Genomic DNA, 19,566 nt, shown 5'->3' on the forward strand with positions numbered 1-19,566 from the left:
ATGTCTTTGAACACATCATTTATGCAGCAGCATCTTAACAACAAGAGTAGTGGCTGACCAGGCAATCCTAAAGCTGCCTTTCCTACAGCAGCCTCCAGATGCACAGCCTTAGACTAAAACGTCCCAAGGCTTTCATTTTTTTTGAAATTTGTTCTTCATCGTGCATCCCAAACATGCAACAGAAGAACAAAAGGCATTTTAGAAAGAAGATATTTGTTCTTACTTACGTAAGACCTAATACATTTACCTTTTAAAGTGTACTACTAATATAGTATAAATATGGATCAAGTACCATCAAGATGACTGCCTTGGGAAGAAAAGGCAGAGATTAAAAACAGACCTCTGTCTTCATATGTAGCCACACAGTCTTCATGTAGTGCACTAACAGCTTTCAGGAGACCTGCTTCGCACCCGCTCTTGTCTTCTGTGGGCTCTCATAATACTGTATAAACCACTGCCCAAAAACACCAGCGAGATAGCCGCAAAATACGATGCATAAATCATGAACTGCAGAGAAGAGAAGGAAAAAGTGACTAAACAAAACAATTGCTAAACATGTAAAAAGGTTAATTCATGAGCTTCCTTATTCTTAAAGATCAGGAATTAGTAAGCATTTCTTTATCAGCAAACCCTTGCCCCAGAAACCAGTAGCTGAGAGACTTCATAGCCTAGTTTTGCATTCCTCCCTCCCATCAGTAAAGAAAAAAGTCTGTCAAACCTGAGTGAAGATGTCCAATCCAAGCCCACTGGCATCCACGACAATTAATGTGAGTAAAGTCTGAAGTGCTAAGGCAATGAATGTGTTGACCCCAAACACCAGAGCATACCGCTCCACACTGAGATTTGTAGCAATCTGAAACCTGGAGAGACAGGGATGGACAGAAACATAAAGATGGGGAAGAAGAAGGGAAACATAAGACTAGGAGGAACATCTCTGTATAAGATGACTAGGCAACGGAGGAGCTACATGTTCTCTACAGCTAAATTAGCTTGCACTGGTAGTATACTTGTCTAAATAGGATCAGACTAGTGGAGACTCCAGAGACATATAAAAAGCTACAGATACTTTGGGAAGCTTGTGGGTTTCAGTCTTATTGAAGCAGCTCTGTCTGATGCAGTCTGAACAGGTACAATGCCCTCTAATCTCAAAAACTGCTGGCAACCTCTAAGCATCAACCTACCTCAGTGTGGGCCATGACCTCCTGCACAATCCTGAACAGGAGTTCAGGATCCCTTTGCAGTTACCAGTTTCACCATCTCCCCTCCAAAGTACCTGGGCTGTCACACAGCACTGGGTATAAGCTCAACAACAGCTGTGTTTACCTCCTAAAAGCAAGGAGGTAACACTGAAGAAGTCTTCTCCAGTATATGTCAGGGAAAACTGACCCCATAATATGGATAAAGTATTGTCCTCTCCTCGTGGCTAACACTTCACCCCCGCCCTGTTTACAGAAATAGTGCTTCTTGCCAGGGCAATCTAATATTTAAACATTCAGAAAAATATATTTTTAAATATTTAAAAATATTTTTTTAAATAAAGCCATTTGAGCTTGGGCACACTTCCAGCAAAATACACACCGCTGTGTCACAGTTTCCAACTTGAATCAGAACACAAACCCTTGCAACAGATTTCCTGAATCAAGGTGAGACACTGCTTACATAGAAAATCGGTCAGCTTTCACATCAGTTATAGTCTTGAGAGTAATTTACATTAAAAAAAAAATATACACTTACGTTGCTATTGTGATTAGCAGCATGTAAATAATTCTGAAGACAACATAAGATGCATAGCACACCCAGATGTTGTGAACAGTGTTCATAATATATACAGCAGCAGCAATAAGAAAGGAGAACAGGGCAAGTGCCACTTCACCCCACATGGCCCAGGATGTTTTTATATGACCCACAGCAAATACTGCAACAGCTCCTGTGAAGGGAAGGAAAGCATAACTATTAGTTACTGCACTTGGAACAATTTGGACACAGTATTAGTCGTATGGCCTCTACTACCTAAACACAAGTGAAGTGGAAGATACTTATGCACACACCTTAGCAAATCTAAGCTCCTATTTATGCTAATGGGGAAAAACAAAATAGGTCAGTGAGATGACTCCTACTGAAATCTCCTGCCTGGCTTCATAAGCACAGCAACCTCGTGACTCAGAACATAGTTGCTCTGATCATAGAAGTGTTGTCAAGTAGGCAACAGAAATGTAAACACTGCTTTACAGAAGCACCCTGTTAAGAGTGCTGTGGTGCTTCAGGGTCTGCATTCACTGGGTGTATACCTACTTTGACAGGCAGCTGCTAGAACTCTCATTTAGGAGGCAGGAAAACTTACACTTACTGTCATCTTCCCACTGGGCTCATTAAGTGAGAGCATGGGATCAAACTCAGATCTAAAATGACAAAATTTCATTACAAACTATTGAGGCCATAAAAAAGAAAATCTTACCACTGACTGTGCACAAAAAATCCTTTTATAACTAGAACAGGTCTGTAGATCCTGCTGGATTTTAGAAAAGTGGAGCTGGAACAAGACAGATCCCAAGATGGGTAGCATGAAATATGCACTTCTCAAACTGCAGGCAAGGTGCATTTCATGCACTGTCACAGCTGTAACTACTAAGAAGCCAAGATATCTATTACAAGAAAATTCCTATTCAAAATAGGCTTTGTTTTGCAAACAAGTGAAAGAGCAACCAATATTGTAATACTGCTGCTAGAACTAGACAAACAGCATACTGATAAAGGGAGGCTTACTGGAAAGCTCTGAAAAACAGGATTGTATTCAGCATTTGATCACCGTACAGAAGTGCTACACTGCAACATCTAGGCTTTGTAGCTGAACTGGACTGTTCTCTTAGAAAAATCTCAAAACACAGAGGCTCTTTTTGTCAGGGCATAAGTCTGCAATCCTGTCAGATCTCACAATAATCTTGCAGACTAGAAAAGGTAGTTCTTTTTGCCTTGGAGAAAGAACATATTCACCCCAACCAAAACTCTTCTTCCCAGTGCCTGCTGTGATACTACCTGACTGACATTTTGCTCTCTGAAAGCCCGGCTCTCCCTAGCAGAGAAACACTAATATGCAAAAAGAAGCTAGGTCCTAGAGTCTTCTTTCCATCATCTCATTAATTTTGATATTTGGGAGGAGGCATTCAGTGTCTCATTCTGGGGATCTAGGAACAACTCAAAGTTGTATTTTCAATAATGCTCAAGGTTATACCAGTCCAGTACCTGATTATAATATATACAACCTGTGTCCAGCAATTAGACACATATAGCTGATCCAGTGTTTTCACATCCCAGCCTGATGAAGGTCTGCCACAACCCTAAGAAACCGCATAGATTTGGCTAAATGGTCAGTTGACCTGACTAGAAAGAATAATATTTATGTCACACAGGACAGGAAATGAGAGACACGAGTCACCATGCTCTATTCAAATCCTTCTGCAGAGCAGCACATGTACAGACAGGGATAGCAGCAGCATGTTACGTGAAGGTAAACAGACACTGCTCATAACTGATCACAGGATGACTAAGATCCATGACAACGGCAGATGAAATCTGGGATGCACCAGGACAGAGATTTCTGGTAAAGAGAGAGAAGTGCATTCATGTTCTTCTACAGGATCAAGGACTCCTTGAATAAAGCTGAGTGCTGTTCTGGTCCATCCATCTATCCATCCATCTTCAAGAAGAAAGCAACTCAAATCAGATATGACACAAAGTTGGTGCAAAGAGGGGCCAGTGAGATGAGCTCAAATGTACTAAAAAATACGTACAAAAGCTTGGCAGCACTGGCCCATGGTAAAGAACATCTACAGATAGGCCAAAATGAGAAGCCTTCGTCAAAAACATAGCCTTTATGTGAAGTCAGAAATACACTGCTCATAAATACATTCAAACTGGAAAACAGAAGTGAGAGCATATGCATTACTGCCTAGAAAGTCAGGTTATTAGATGATCATCTCAGATTCCTCTAGTCCTATTATACATAAAAATCACAGAATGGCTTGGATTGCAAAAGATCATTTTGTAGATCATCTAGTTCGAACTCTCCTGATGTAGGCAGCTGCAAACCACCAAATCAGACACTAAATCAGGTTGCCCAAGGTCATGTTCAGCCTGGCTTTAAACACCTCTAGGAATGGGGCATCTATAACTTCTGAGCTTGCGCCAGTGCCTTACCACCCTCTGAGTAAAAACCTTCTCCCAACATCTAATCTAGATCTCCCCTCTTTTAGTTGAAAACCATTCCCTATTGTTCCATCACTATCAAACCATGGAAAAAGTTTGCCTTCCTCTTGATTATAAATGCTTCTCAAGTGCTAGAAGGATACAAAGAGGTCTCCAGAGTCTTCTCTTCCCCAGGGTGAACAAGCCCAGCTTTCTTAGCTTGTCTTTGCAAGAAAGCTGCTCCAGCCTTCAGGACTTCATGGCCCTGGATGCACTATTCCAGATGGGGCCTCATGAGGGCAGGGCAGTGGGGGACAATCACTTCCCTCATGCTGCTAGCTACCCCTCTTCTGGTGTAGCCCACGGATACAGTTGGCCTTTCAGGCTGCAAGCACATATTTGTCCAGTTTTTCATCCACCAAGACCCTCAAATCTTTCTCCTCAATGCTACTCTGAGTTCTTCTCTCAGTCCGTATACATACTTGAGATCACTCTGACCCAAGTGCAACGCCTCTTGCACCTGGCCTTATTGAAACTCATTAGGTTCACACCCTCCTGCCTTTCCAGCTTGTCCAGGTCTCTCTGGATGGCATCCTTCCATTCTGTCATATCACTCGGCTTGGTGTCACCTGCACTCTCTCTGAGGGTGCACTCAATCCCACTGTCTAGGTTACTGAAAGCTTTCAGTTGAGATTACTAATCTTCACTTGTTCCAAGTACTTAGTTTGTGTTAAGCAGAAGAATTTTTTGGTTCTCTTTTATGAGTGGTTCCAAGAGAGAAGCTAATTCATTTTCTGAAAGCATCTCCCAAAATGACTCAGCCCTTTGCAGAAAAGATATCAGAGAGGAGAAAAAAAAAAAAAAAAAAAGTGTAGCTTTGCCTGAGTTGAGTGAAACTACCTTTTTTAAGGCCAGGATTTGTTTACAGAATTTGATAAGCATAGAATCATAGAACCATAAGGTTGGAAAGGACCTATAAGATCATCTAGTCCAACCCTGCTCCCATTACCACTGCTACCACAAGCACTGACCCATATCTCGCAGCTCCTCATCCAGACACCTCTTGAGCACTGCCAGCAACTCCACCACCTCCCTGGGCAGGCTATTCCAATGCCTGTCCACTCTGAGAGAAAAAGTTTATCTTTATTTCTAATTTCCTCTGGCACAACTTGTGCCTCAGGTCCTGTTTTTTTTTGCCTGGGAGAAGAGGCCAAACCTCTCCTCATCACAACCTCCCTTCAGAAAGTTGTAGAGTGCAATGAGGTCTCCCCTGAGCCTCCTCTTGTCCAGACTGAACAATCCCCGCTCCCTCAGCTGCTCCTCATAAGATTTGTGCTCCCAAATCCCTCACCAGTTTTGTTGCCCTTCTCAGGGCATGTTCCAGGGCCTCAACGTCTTTCTTGTAGTGAGTGGCCCAAAACTGAACACAGTAGACAAGGTGCAGCCTCACCAGAGCTGAGTACAGGGGGGTGATCACCTCCCCATTCCTCCTGGCTACAGTATTTCTAATGCAGGCCAGGATGCCATTGGTCCTCTTGGCCACATGGGATCTCAATCTCAAAGATTTGAAGAATAATTACCTCCACATTTATACCATTTATTTTTATTTTTTTAATCTCCCTACATTATACCCCCTTAACACAATAAACTTAGATGCTTAGTAAAGACATCTCAGAACCTGACAGCTTCCCTCTGAAGATGCCCTTACTTTACAGAGCATTCTCCAGCTGAATTAAGAAGATGATGGTGACCTGTTATTTCTGCACCCAGACACTGACTGAACTGGCAACTTCTTTCGCTTGTTACCAATTATTTTCTCTCCTGAGGCCAAGGCAGGATAGCAGCGGAAGACAAATAAAAATAACTAAAATAAGAGCCACGGTATCATGCTGTGAAGGCATATCAGCACATGCTATTTAAGTGCCATTCAAAGAAAACTCTTTAATGGTCAGAATCACAGGATTGGAAGGGAGCTCAAGGATCATGAATCGCCAACCCCCCCACCCACAGGCAGGGCCACCAACCTCCACATTTAATAAAAAACAGGCTGCCCAGGGCCCCATCCAACCTGGCCTCAAACATCTCCAGGGACGGGGCATCCACAACCTCTCTGGGCAGCCTGTTCCAGCACCTCACCACTCTCTCTGTAAAAAACTTCCCCCTGACATCCAACCTAAATCTTCCCTCCCTCAACTGAAAACCATTTCCCCTCATCCTGCAGTTACCTACCCTTTCAAAGAGTTGATTCCCCTCCTGTTTGTAGGCTCCCTTTAGGTACTGAAAGGCTGCAATGAGGTCACCCCACAGCCTTCTTTTCTCCAGGCCCAGCTCCCTCAGCCTGTCCTCATAGGGGAGGTGCTCCAGTCCCCTGAAATCTTTGTGGCTCTCCTCCGGACCCTCTCCAACAGCTCTCTGTCTTTTTTGTACTGGGGGCTCCACACTTGGATGCAGTATTCCAGATGGGGCCTCGCAAGAGCAGAGTAGAAGGGGACAATCACCTCCCTGTCCCTGCTGGCCACCCCTTTTTCAATAGAGCCCAGGATACCATTTGCCTTCTAAGCCACAAGGGCACACTGTTGACTCATGTTAAGTTTTTCATCTATCAAGACCCCCAGGTCCTTCTCCATAGGGCTGCTCTCAAGGACCACTCCGTCCAGTCTGTATGGACCGCCTGGGATTCCTCCGGCCCAAGTGCAAAACTCTGCACTTCGCCATGTTGAACCTCATCAGGTTCACCCGAGCCCAAAAACTCAATGGTCAAAAACTCAAGAATTAAGTTGCTGACTGGTTCAAACCCAGTTAACACATTAGATAAGCTTCTAAAGCTATGAAACAGACAGAGCCTCCCACCAAACTCCAAGATAGGGCTGAACATGCCAAAGACAGATTTCAAGCTTGTTTGTTGGGATACCATGATTTCTTCTGCCCCCAAGAAAGTACTGTGCATAGGAGATGGTTAGAACAACGTTCCATCAAAGAAAAGGAATATATTACAGCAACATCTAAAAAGCCTCTGGAAGGATAAGTTAGCTACATTAAAAAGGTATTGTGCTAGTACTGATAATGAAACAGTATTAAGCAACTTATTAGACAAGTTTGTGCGCTGACCGACCATCTTGGCCCTTTCAAGTCAAGAGACACTTCATCTTAAGTAGCCTTTCTTCTTAACAGTGCTGAAATGACTATATGGCAATTCACTGCACCCTGCATGTGTACAGGAAACTTTCATATGTTCCCTACACTGCCAGAGAAAAAGCAGTAAATGTAAAGAACCTTTACCCTGGCTTTCAGAGGCTAAAACAACAACCATTCCAACTGCTTTAAGCCTGTAGCTACAGTGGCAGCCAAGAAGGGGCAGCCAGATGCCTGGAGCCTTCTGCCAAGTCTTTCAGAACAACTGACTCAGGATGCTCCTTTAAATACCTATGCACTGGATTACAAGAATTAGAGCTTCACAAAGCAAACTCAGCGCTGAGTACTGCATCATGCATGTCATGGAAGACTCATCTCAAGTGCAAAAATTCCCTCTCCCGCATATATAGGGGAATATAAGACATGTCCAAAGTGCGCTTTGGTGACACTCAGGGACATAAGACATTTTTCACAGCAGAGCAGGAGCTACATTAGCAGCTTACCTAGCAGCGTTGAGGCTGCCTCCACACCACCATTGTAAATCTCTGTGCTTTGAGAAGGCAGCACCATCTCCCACAGGCCCTGAGCATAGTTGATGACCTGGAAGTAGCCACAGGTAGACAGCGCCCACCAGACTGACCAGCACAGCATGGTCCGAGAGGAATAGCACTGCAGTAAGTCCCGCCAGAGATCCTTGAGCACTTCTAAGGCATCTACTTTCTGCTCCTGCGTAAGTTGGAGAGGGAGGGAAAGATAAATGTTAGTCTATAAATACTTCAGGCTGCTCTGCAAAATTATAGCTTCCAAGAGGTCTGGTCACTGAGGAGTAACAGAACCACTTTAAGACACCAAGTTGCACCAAGCAATGGACAAGGATCCCTCATCACACAGAGGTCCCAGGAGCTGATCCCTGCCCTAACCAGGTAACCAATGTAAGTGCTGATTCCTTACATGGGATGGAAGGTCTCAGTCACAAGCACCCTCCCTCCCTATTTGTCTTTCATTACAGAGCAGTAACTGCTGGTTACCAGAAGCATTACATGAGCAACTGACAGATAACAGAGAGAAGAGACTAGGGACAACAACCACTTTGAGGGAACAAGATCAGAAGTCAGTCATTCCTCAAAGGCAAAAGCATCACTGACAGCTCATTTATTAAATCCTAGCAAGTCTGGTTGAATTTGGATCAGCATAGAAAGAACTCAAGTAACAGTATTTTTAAAAATATTTTTCCTCACAAATAAAAGTCAATTTTCCTTAGTCTAGCATTCAGGGGTTAAGAATTCAACGAAGCAGTACCATTGCACCACTCTCTATCCCTGTTAATGTCAGTCAGTGCTCTTAGAAGAGAGATATTGTCTGAGGATCCAAAGAGAATGAAATGTCCTTCCATCAGACACCATCACAAACAACAATTCTTGCACATAGAAGTTCTTTGACAAAGCGAATGAGGAAGGAGTGAACCTTTCTCTTCCAGATCTTTCTAGAAAGAACACAAAATGGAAAAGGAAGAGGAAAAGACCCACAAAGTGGTCAGAAAAAAATTTAAGCAATGAATCTTAGGGATAACATACCTCACCACTTTGTTCCAAATCAGCAGAGGAAGCATGCACGCATTCACTTTGTAGCCAGAGCTGCTTGCAAAGTCCACCCTTCTCACATCAGCCCGAGCAGCAGTTAATTCACATGGAATGTGATTCAGTCAAGACCCTGATCCCAGCTGCATCACCAGCCCCATGAGCTGAAACTCCCTGCAGGGAGACCTGCCAGTGTGAACTTCTGCACACACAGCCATGGCACAGCACTGCTTGCCTTCAAACCACAAGTTTCATTTTGAGATGTCTCCACTGAAATCCCCAATAAAGGCTGTGATCTCACTCTGTCCTGAGCTCCCCTTTTACACTTCTCAAAGTAGCACCAATTTCTGAGCATCATTATTTAATAGTACATGGTCCCTTCAGTGCTTTGCCAAAGGCAAGATGCTTACTCTGCACAGACACTGCTTCTGCAAAGTCCATCAGAACAATGTGAGAAGAGGTCAGCACACAAAGCATGCCGTTAGGTGCAGGAAAAAAACAGTAGCTGTGACTGTCACACACTGCAGACTCTGATTTGCAATCTTGACAGACTTATGCCTGATAAGCAGGAGAGGCCCCATCAGCCCCTCCCCCTATCCCTCCTGGCAGTGCTTCTGTACATTAGCGGTAGTGCAAATAATGGTACATTCATCAAATGTGCTTGCCATTACCTTAATTAAGGCTGCAGCCAGGCAGCAGTGCCTCTCAGATTTTGGCACCTGGTGTGACCCAACCCCAGGCTGGTACTGAATTCCTTCCCCTTCCCCCCCCCCCCCACCTTCCCCAACACCGAGTTCTGGAGCAGCCCTGTCCCTGGCAGTGGGGGGTGGGAGTCAGATAAATAGAAGGGGCAGAAAGGTGATGTTAATCCTGTCATTTATTGGCACTGAATTTCAGTCCTGTTTAACAAATATTCAGGCAAGTAGAACATGGATAAATATACTCTTGCTTTTAATCTCCTCAGCAAAGCCACTCTTGCCCTAAAAGCAGAAAATCTGCAGAAGCACGTGCAAACACCACTGAGGTGCCATGATGCTGCCCTTCCTTTTCAACAGAAGGCAGAGCAAGATAAAGATATATACATCACTTCCTTAAGAAAAGAAAACAAAAGACTCTATCCAGCATTTCATTTTCCCCTTGCCAACTCAGCAATGGGGTATGCGCAAGTTGTGCCCAAACCACAGCTGCCTGGCTGCTAGGGCATAAAGCTCCCTCGTTGGCAAGCAAACCCCAGCCCCGACACACACAGGAATAACACAACCCATCTCTAAATTAAATAAATGTAAGCCCAACTCTCCATTCCTCTCACTCCAGGGACTGGCTTGCTTGCGAGGATGAATCACACCTCAGCTGCCTGAAGCAGCAGACACGCCTACCTTGTGCCCTGTTCTCAAAGAAGCATGACTTCTCACGGCTAGGAGCAGTGCTGACTCTCCTCAGGGCCCCAAGTCTACCCTGTGCCACCACAGGTTCTCACACATCTCAACAAGCTGCAAACACGTGTAACAGCCTGCAGCTGGGAGCCCCCCCCCCCCCCCCGCTGACTGTGCTGGAGGTCACAGGCCTGCAGCAGCTGGGGCACTGCTAGCATCAACTGTGGTGCACAACTAGAATGCACTAAACTGAACACCAAAGATATCCCCTGCAAAATATCCAGCACCAGTCTGTAAATGCTCTCCAGGATTACCACAGCTCCCTTCCTGGAGCAGTTCCCTTCCAGGATCATAAGACAGAAACCAATTGCTACATGCGTATTACTGCAGTTTGCATAATATTCAAAGGAGCAAAAGCGTTCAAGACGTGGGTACAGAAAGATCGGTTTCTTTCCTCTGAGAGTCACAGGCATATCTAGAAGTGAACACAGCATTTGGACGAGCACAGAACTTTCAGCACCCTGAGATACACCTTGTAACACTGGATAGAGATTTGACAGCCAGAGAGATCTAACCAAAGCCCTGTGATAGGTGCAGAGTGACTTCAGAAAAATCAAGGAACAGCCTACTAAGCTCAATCAGAAAGAGGAAACCAGGAAAAGATTTGCCTGTGCCATAATTAAGGAAGTGGGGTAGGTGAAGGGATGCTTTTTGCTGTTGGATATTGCACCTGCGTACACAAATAAATGAGGCGCACGGAGGATGGAGCTCACCTTTTTCTCTGCCGAATGTCCCTCCCTGTTTAAGGGCATTTTGACCTCATCCTCCCATCCAGGCACTCTTGGCACACCGGGCTGGTCCTGCACGATGGCCCCATTCTTACAATCCATGACCTTCATCTCCAAGCTGAAGGGCTGAGTGGCGGCATGGTGGAAGAAAAGGCTTTTCCTTGGCATCGGCAGGAACCACGCTGTGCCAAAGGCAACAGAGATGGAGGTCAAGGAGATGACATTGAGGCTGAAGAGGGACCACCCTGCTAGAGACACAAGAAGCTGCCCACACACAGAGCCCACTGTGTAGCCCACCAGTGTGGCACTGCGGCAGTAGCTGGTGACCTTGCGGTACAGATCCACATCCACCACGCTGTAGATATAGGAGTAGTAGGCAATGTCTGTGGCTGTGCCCATCCCATAGAAGAACTCGAGGAGCTGGAAGGCACGCAGCCCTTGGGCGTAAAGGAGCAAGAACCAGGTGACGATGAGGCTGAGGCCTTGCAGCAGCACCACAGGCTTGTAGCGCAGGTAGTCCGTAGCCAGGAACACGGGGAACAGCAGTGCCAGGTACGAGTACGTCCACACCGGGTAGATCTCGTTGAACACCTGAGGAAGGAGGAGGAGAAGAGACGGCGGTCACCCCACGGCGAATGGAAATAAAGAGTGGGCACCCGGTCCCGAGCAGGCCAGTACCTGCGTCTCGGTGAGGTTTTTGTGCGGCCCCAACAGGTAACGGGTGAGAAAGGGCTCCGAGGGCCGCACACTGCAAAAGAAGCCGTAGGCACATAGCAGCCCGGTGGGCAGAGCCCAGCAGCAGCCGGGGCCACTCCTCGCGGGCCGGGCCCCCCGCAGCCCCGCCATGCCGGCGCAGGAGGCTGAGAGGTCACCTCCCTCCCCAAAGGCACCTCCAACCGCCGGCCCGCCGCGCGGCTCTTAAAGCCCATTCGCTGGCGCTTCGGAGGCGGGACTGCGTACCGCTTTCTCATTGGACGAGACCTCCTTCTCCAGGGCAGGCCGACCAATGGAAAGAGGGAGGTGGGAGGGCTGTGGCGGGAGAAGAGCACGTGTGTGGGGGAGTGGGGGCGGCGCGGCCGACCGGCCTCTGGGGTCCCGAAACCGTGGGTCGCGGGTCAGTGGGGGACGCAGGGAACTGGGGTAGAGAAACGGTGGGGGGAGGTGGCTGAGGCCGGGAGCGGGCACGGGAAAAGAGGGGAAATACGGTAGAGAGGAGAGGATGGAGAAAACTGCAAAAACTGTTCATCCGCCTGTTGAAAAATTAGCAGAAAAATGCATCAGTTCAGGAAAAGATGTATACAAAACGGCAGTAACCGAGAGTCCACTAGAGAACGCGATTCAGTCTGAGCATCGCATCCCATGTCTGAATGGTGTAAGTGGGAGGTCCTCTGGTTCCACAGCTTACAATACGCATTTAGAACTGATTACTGAAAGGAAGGTTGATGCCCCTCTTGTGTATGGACAGAAGGAAAACTCAATCAGTGTGTTGCCATTGCAGTCCTCCCCTTCCCATTCTACTCCAACAGCTCCCCACCTCCCTCTTCTCCAAGGGCAGGCACAAGCTTTTCCTGGAAACCAGCTCAACAAACAAGGCTTCTACCTGCCGCTCTGCACTGTGCTGCCCTGCTCAGCTGTGCTGTGCTGGCTCTTTCTTTCCTTCAGCTTCTGATCTCCCCCACTTTTTTCAGTTTAGGAAGATAAAGAGCTGGAAGCACTCCTGTGGTTCACTAACAGCAATACCTTGTTGTCCAGCCGAAGGAAATACTAAACAAGAGAAGAAAATGAAGCTATTACATTCAAAACAGTTATCTAAAGCATCACCCAGGACTGCTGCTCTTAAAGCTCTGTCAGTCTCCTTCTAAACTGCTGCTCTGCTACTTGATCTATCCCACACTGGTTTACTATCTACCTATTTCACCTCATCCTGTGCTGCATTCCCTTGATCTCCACCACACTGCTACCACTGCTATGGCTTCCTACTCTATCTACCTAAGGTTTGTTCCCCAAACTAGCTGATGCCATAGAAAGTTCACAAAAGGGTCTCCCACCTTTGCGATTGCATATCTTCCTCCTAGCTGAGGCTCAGTGCATGAAGATGCGAAATAAAAGCCCTCAAAAGGCATCTGGTTATGCACAAGTAGACAGGCAACAACAGGTTCTTCTTGGCCTCAGAATAGATTCCTTGAATTGCAGGTTTTTATTACCATCTCCATCATTATAGCTGAATAGATATAGCTACAAAGTATTCTAGGTCAATAAGAATACCTAGCTGTGTAAAACTCAGCTAAACATTTTGGGGGTCCCATAGTGCATCTTGCTTAGGGGCAGCACTTCCCACAGCTTCCAGGCTGCTCCCAGAATCTGATGATTGGCCTTTGTCCTTCCTAAAATGGCAGCCCCTAGAGCAGACATGTCCCACCTGTTACTTATATATATTAACTATATATCTGCTCTAAGATTAATGCCTGCTTTTTCATCATGTTTCCCACAGTGTCAAAGGCAGATGTAAATGATATAGCAGTAGAGGTTGAACCTTCCTGCTAATATTCCATTACACTTGGTTGCTGTGTGACAGATGGCAGCGGAGGGACAGATACTCTGAAAGAATGGCTTCTGACATGGTAGTGTGGATGAAGCAAAGGTGTGTCATTGAATTCCTCAGTGAGTGTTCACTGACACTTACTGAAAGATTTCTGAAGACCAAACAGTGAATGTGAGCACAGTGAGGTGGTGGGTGGTGTGTTTCAGCAGTGGCAACAGTGACAGTGGGTTATCTCCACTCGTACCTATTTTTACAAGCCTGGCTCACAGGCTCTTATTCATTGCTGGCAAAAATGCACAGCTGGTGACTATGTGGAAAAATCGTGTTTTGTAGTTGAGAATTTGCTCAATCAATTAAACAGTGTTATTGTGCTCCTTGCGTCTGTTGTCATGGAAATAAGTAGGAGGCATTACTTTTGGAGCAACTACATATGTGTGGCCCAAGACAACTCCTCTTCACTCATTCAGCCCAGGCAAGTCTAAAGGTTGGACAACCACGCCTTAGAGTTACACCACTGGATCTGAGCTATGGTTTCCAGGGTGCAGGCCAGAGCAGAAGTTATGTCACTCAATGTGTGTACCTAGGTGATACAGACAGCAGTCAGTGAACCTAGATTTGGCTTCCGAGTGCTGTGTAAGAAGAAGAACCTGCAAAGTATTGTTTGAAGCACTCCAGGCTTTCTGAGGGCTTCTTTTGCTCTCCAAAGAACTCACTTTGTTTTGTTTTCACAGAACACTTTCTTCCTTTGGAAACAAGCCAAAAGTTTCTTGTCTGGATTTTTACTTCTTTCCTTTCCCAATCTTCATTTTCTCTCTCCACCCCCTCTATTCTAGTAAGAACAGTATGTTAAGGTTAAAGGGGTTTGATGGTAGAGAAAAAAAAACAAAACCCTCATTTTTTTTTCCCCCAAGATGGAAAATGTGAGCTGTGAAAAAGCAGGATTTCGTTTGCATTTGTCTCTTAATCATGACTGCTCCCTACCTTTCTCAACAAGCACATACATTATTCATTAGAAAAAAAAAAAAAAAAGTAATAGAAAGTTTAAAATAAAGAAGTACAGAACAGTAATTCCTATCTCTCAGTTGTAAGTTAAGTTCCAAAGCCAAAATAACCTTACAATTTACATTAGCACTAGACAGCAGCGTGGTTCTCTCCAAGGCTGTATGTTTGTTCACTTCTAGCTTCACATGATGTGAAGAGTGTTTTGAAAATAAATGCCTTCCACACAGGATAAAACTATTTTTTTCTGAGAAAAACATTTTCTTACTGGAATGACTTGACCAGTTTGAGTGATCACAGAATCACAGAATCACCAAAGCTGGAAAGGGCCTCCAAGATCATCTGGTCCAACCATCCATCTACCACCAATGTTGCCCACTAAATCCTGTTCTTTTGTACTACATCTTCACACTTCTTGAACACCTCCAGGGACAGTGTCTCTGATGACTCACACTGTGAGGATTCCACACATATAATGTAAGTGAAAAAAAATGTAACATCTCTCAAGACCATAACAGTCAGTGCTAATCTGCCAGAAGCACTTGACATGTATGACTTAGAGTGCCAGAGTGAGTTATGGTATGGATGTACTGTGCGATGGCTGCCTTTTACAGACACAGCTTTGGCTTGCACAGCTCCTGAACATACCCCATCCAGCAACATTTCATTGGAAGGTACAGCTCATGTAGCACTGTTGGACGAAACAGGAGCCCAAGACAAGGATTTAGCCAGACAGGTCTGTATCATCCCTGATATGATCCTGAAGTTAAAATGTCAATAGGAAACCAAAGCCATAGGGAATCCATTAAAAACTTGGTCTGATCTTGGATGCAGTGATGCAATTTGCATTAAAATAAATGTCACGTGGGTAGCAATAAGCAAGTCCTTATCTTCAACTCGTCAAGTAATTGCAGTGGAGTAAATATGAATCTCTGAGAATCCCACCGACCTTGGTGGCTGCAGGTCATTGCCCACTGGCTCAAAAAGCCTTTCCTGCTGGGCTTCCCTGGACATAAGCCCACTTGTTTCTCATGCAGCCCACTCCTTTGGTGGCATTTTCTGTGCTGTGCTACCTGACCACTCAGAACTGCTGTCAGTGTACGAGTTTCCTCAAATAACCTCCAGTTCTTTGGCCGGCCAGGGGACATGCTGGCTCTGTTTCCTACTCCTCTGTTGCACAAGCAAACCTTGCAATCCACCTGTACTTGCCCAGAACATTTCAGATTTTCAGAGCAATCTCATAAATTGCTGTTGGCACTTTGGAAGAAAAGAATCACACCAATCCCTTTAGAAGGGCACTATTGCTGTTTTCCTTAGTGCTAACAACTAAGAATCCCTTTTAGTTTTAAGTGAGGCAGCAACTATCACCCCTAAAGGATGCTTTGTTGGGCATGGGATCTAAGAAGCTCGTCTGAATGCACAGTTCAGTTGCAGACAATGACATTTTCAGGTCACGCCTTACCTGCACTATAAACTGGGAGAAGTTTCACACAAATATGCATCAGAGGGGATTACTGGTAACCAGTTCTGGCCCACAGTTTGTTGTGTAGGATTTTGTAAAATGCATGTGTGAGGGAAGTTCTCTTAAAGTCTTACCAAGCTGTTTGGAGAAAAGCCTCTGTATGTTAAAAGCTTCCTGCCCTCTTGAAAAGCCAGTATGTGAGAGCACTAAGATGGTCCATAACTCGGGAACTCATTAAAACAAGGGAGTAAAACAGACTTTTTCTTTGCTGAACATGGACAGAACAAAGGCACATAGGTATGAGGAAAGGCAGCAACTAATTTCTGTGGTTTCATGATTATGCCTGTTTAATTAATCTGAGGAAATAGATTTTACTAACAAGCCTATGTGTTGGAATAGAGATGGAAGAAAGCCAAATTATTTCTGAAATGAAGCATGCTTAGTTTACCACAAGGCCTATAGATTGTAGTGATTTTTAAGAACAGATTGGTTGCAGTCTTGAAGGTCTATCTCTTCCAGCTCCTCCTCACAGATCTTTTGGTAATGTGAGGGCTCTGAACAGGAGATTTACAGGAATTTGGCAGCCATGAAGGGTTAATTCAAAAGCACACACATCTTTACTCAGATGCACTCATTTCTTTTACCTCCTGTGTGTCTGGGGTTTGTTAGTTCCAGACACTGAAGGTCTCTCCCCTGTTCAAGAGAATAGCCTTGTTCTGTAAGTACAGAGCACGTGTTTCCCCAGCATCTAAAAAAATGAAATAAAACAATTTCACTGGAGGGACAAATACACCATTATCTCATCAAATAGTAAATCAGTGATTTTAAAAAAGCATTAAGAACAGAATTGTTTCAGCTCCGTGATACTTTCCTCTTACATTATTCTTTTCCCTCTTCAAAAAATAAGATTACTTGAGTTCCACTAGGATATTCTTTCAATGCCACGGCCATTTTGGAGCCATTCTGGCTTTTTGAGAGCCACAGAACTCCTGCAGGAATGTTGCAATTTTGTTTTTTAGAGAAATGAAGCGGGGGTCAACAACCATTGCCATGTCCATTTTAGTATAATCTGATCAATTGCCCTTGAATTGCAAGAAAATGTCCCTCGTTAAAAGAATACAACAGCCCTTTTCTATTGCAGGGAACAGTGACAAATATTTTCTGCTTCTGTTTTACTACAACACGATCTGGAAGTCCAAGATATTTTAGCACAGTATTTCTATGCCAATTCATCTTATTTTTTATTTTTTCTGAAATGTCACTGCTTTTTGCGCATAGTTTGTGCCTTAATGACTGCATCATTCCACCATGTGTCTCCTCCAGTGCTGTGTTCATCACCTCTGATCTTGCTTGATCTTGTGTTCAACATGACTGGTAGGCCATACATATCCTGAAAGCTGTGCATGGAGAAATCACTGACGAATCGGTTGCTACAAGATCTCAGATTAACCCTTAGTCTAAGATGAATCATTGTACAGCAATAGACATTTCCATTTTGGGCAGAGCATTTTTGAAATGTTTTTCAGTCAGTTGCAAGGAAAAAAGCGAAAAGTCACTTAAGTCTGCCACAGATGGGGATACCAGTGTGCAAATGTTCATGGTGAATGCTGGAAAAGAGCGCAGTGGATCAAGCAGAGTTAGAACAAACCCAGTGCTTTCATTAAATGTAGAAGCATGTGGACCATTCTGAATTTGTGCCTTTAGACATACCTATGTCACAGTGGGCTCAGCATAGCATTTCTCCTGTTAGGAATGGTGTCACAGATGTTCCCAGGACCCCTCAGAATGATTCCATGTCCCATTTTGGAAAGTGTTACATGAACTTCCAAGAAGATGGAGGTTATTGTAATTAAAGCATAATGCAAACACTGGGCGTAACAAAGAAGTGGAGAATGGGGCACAGTAATGATAGGAAAATGCGAGTGGATAAACTGGGTGGATGAGATACAATGAGCATGAATAAACTTAACAAAATAAAGGAGTGAGAGCAAGAAGGGCTCTCTGAGAGGAATGAGTGACTCACTAATAGGAAACAGCAATTGGTTACCCCAGGATAGTGTTTCATTTCTGTGATGATAGATGATAACATGTTAATAAACAGTCTTTCCTCACGCCTTCCTCCTCCAGGTATGTCTCCAAAAGATCTTTTCCTGTCAGAAATGTACTTCCAGCTTATTACTGCATATGAAGTTGCAATCCATTGTTTTGCCACTTTGGCACAGTCCCATAATTCTGGTTAAGCCACCTGTGCTCACAGCCATATCAGGGTGCTGTTGAAGGCTGGGCATCTGCCAGATTCCTACCTGGTGCTTTTTCCATGGAGTTTTCTTGGCACTTCGCACAGGCATTCTTTCCTTTTGCCACACACACTCAGTGACATCACTGAAGTGTCCCAAAGCCCAGATCCACCTCTGCATCTATTTTCACGCACATTTTGGGAGATAGACAATCCACGTTGACTCTGATTCCTGCGTAATGTGCAGCATTGTATTCCCGCCAGGCGTTGCTCTGCCTGTGTTGTGAAGGGAGCCACCCACTAGGCAAACAGCAGGATGCCTTGGTGGAGGTGAGCTGGCTCAGCTGCAGTCCTGCTACCTTGCAGCACATGAGGCATGGCCAGAACTGCCAGCAATGAGCCAGCAAAAAAATGGAGCCTTCATCTATTCTATGAGAAAGAAGGCTGCTGTGCTGCCTGAATGGCCTCGAGACTTTTCAGTCTGTACAAACCTGCCTGAATACTGAGCTCACATGTCTGGCTCTGAGCTGCTCAGCTGTGTTTACATGTATGTCCACCTCACTTCTACAACCAGTTGCACAATTTCTGTGTGATGTAGCATGGCCACTGCCTCTGGAAAGAAGAAGAGAACACTCAGTGGCATTTTGTGAGAAAAAACACAGGGATTTGTACACTGCTATCCCTATACCACCATCTGGAGATGCTTTGGGCTCCCCAAGGCCACCTGGAAGCATTAGAGGGCAGCAATTCTGTTACCATTCATTTGAGGCTACAATTAGCTCTGGGGCTTTGGATCAGGAGGGCAGTGCAAGGCACCCTCAGACTGAGGGGAAACATCACTGGTGAGATACAACTACTCCCAGGCCTGGCGCTACATTTCTGCTTTAGTCCAAAAGAGCTTGTTTGCTTCATGTTCTGATGCACATCTTTATTTTCTGCTGTGAAAGAACTGCAGAAATTCCTGCTCCCCTTAAGTATTTTGCAGTTCATTTCAACATACACAGGATTTATTCCATGGTGTGTAAAATGTGGTGCAAGTCTGACCATTTTGATGGTCTTCTAAAGCCTTGGCAGATTCAGTCTATGCTGGCTGCTTCATACAGGTGATGAAAACTCTTTTCCAGCCACCAAAGTGCTCACTAAGCATAGATTACCTTCAGTTTGGTTTGGCAGGTCCCACGCAGGCATGTTTTCTCATCTCCCTTCCTGTGAACAGAAGGAATTTGTCCCCAAATTGCATATGGAAATACTCTGTGTAATTCGTCTCACTAGGAT

General features: G+C 45.0%; 1 protein-coding gene across 1 annotated transcript; it reads right to left on the reverse strand.

Moving 5' to 3' along the window:
• Window positions 1-381: 381 nt before the first annotated feature.
• On the reverse strand, window positions 382-11,898 carry SLC19A2 (solute carrier family 19 member 2; the record flags this gene model as incomplete). The annotated part of the gene is made up of 6 exons (XM_079550574.1): window positions 382-507; window positions 719-860; window positions 1,735-1,927; window positions 7,818-8,040; window positions 11,038-11,643; window positions 11,731-11,898. 6 exons carry the CDS (start codon window positions 11,896-11,898, stop codon window positions 382-384), a joined length of 1,458 nt encoding a protein of 485 aa, XP_079406700.1.
• Between the last annotated feature and the right edge of the window lie 7,668 nt (window positions 11,899-19,566).

Source organism: Tetrao urogallus (genome assembly GCF_951394365.1).
Source record: "Tetrao urogallus genome assembly, chromosome: 1".
Taxonomy (NCBI): domain Eukaryota; kingdom Metazoa; phylum Chordata; class Aves; order Galliformes; family Phasianidae; genus Tetrao; species Tetrao urogallus.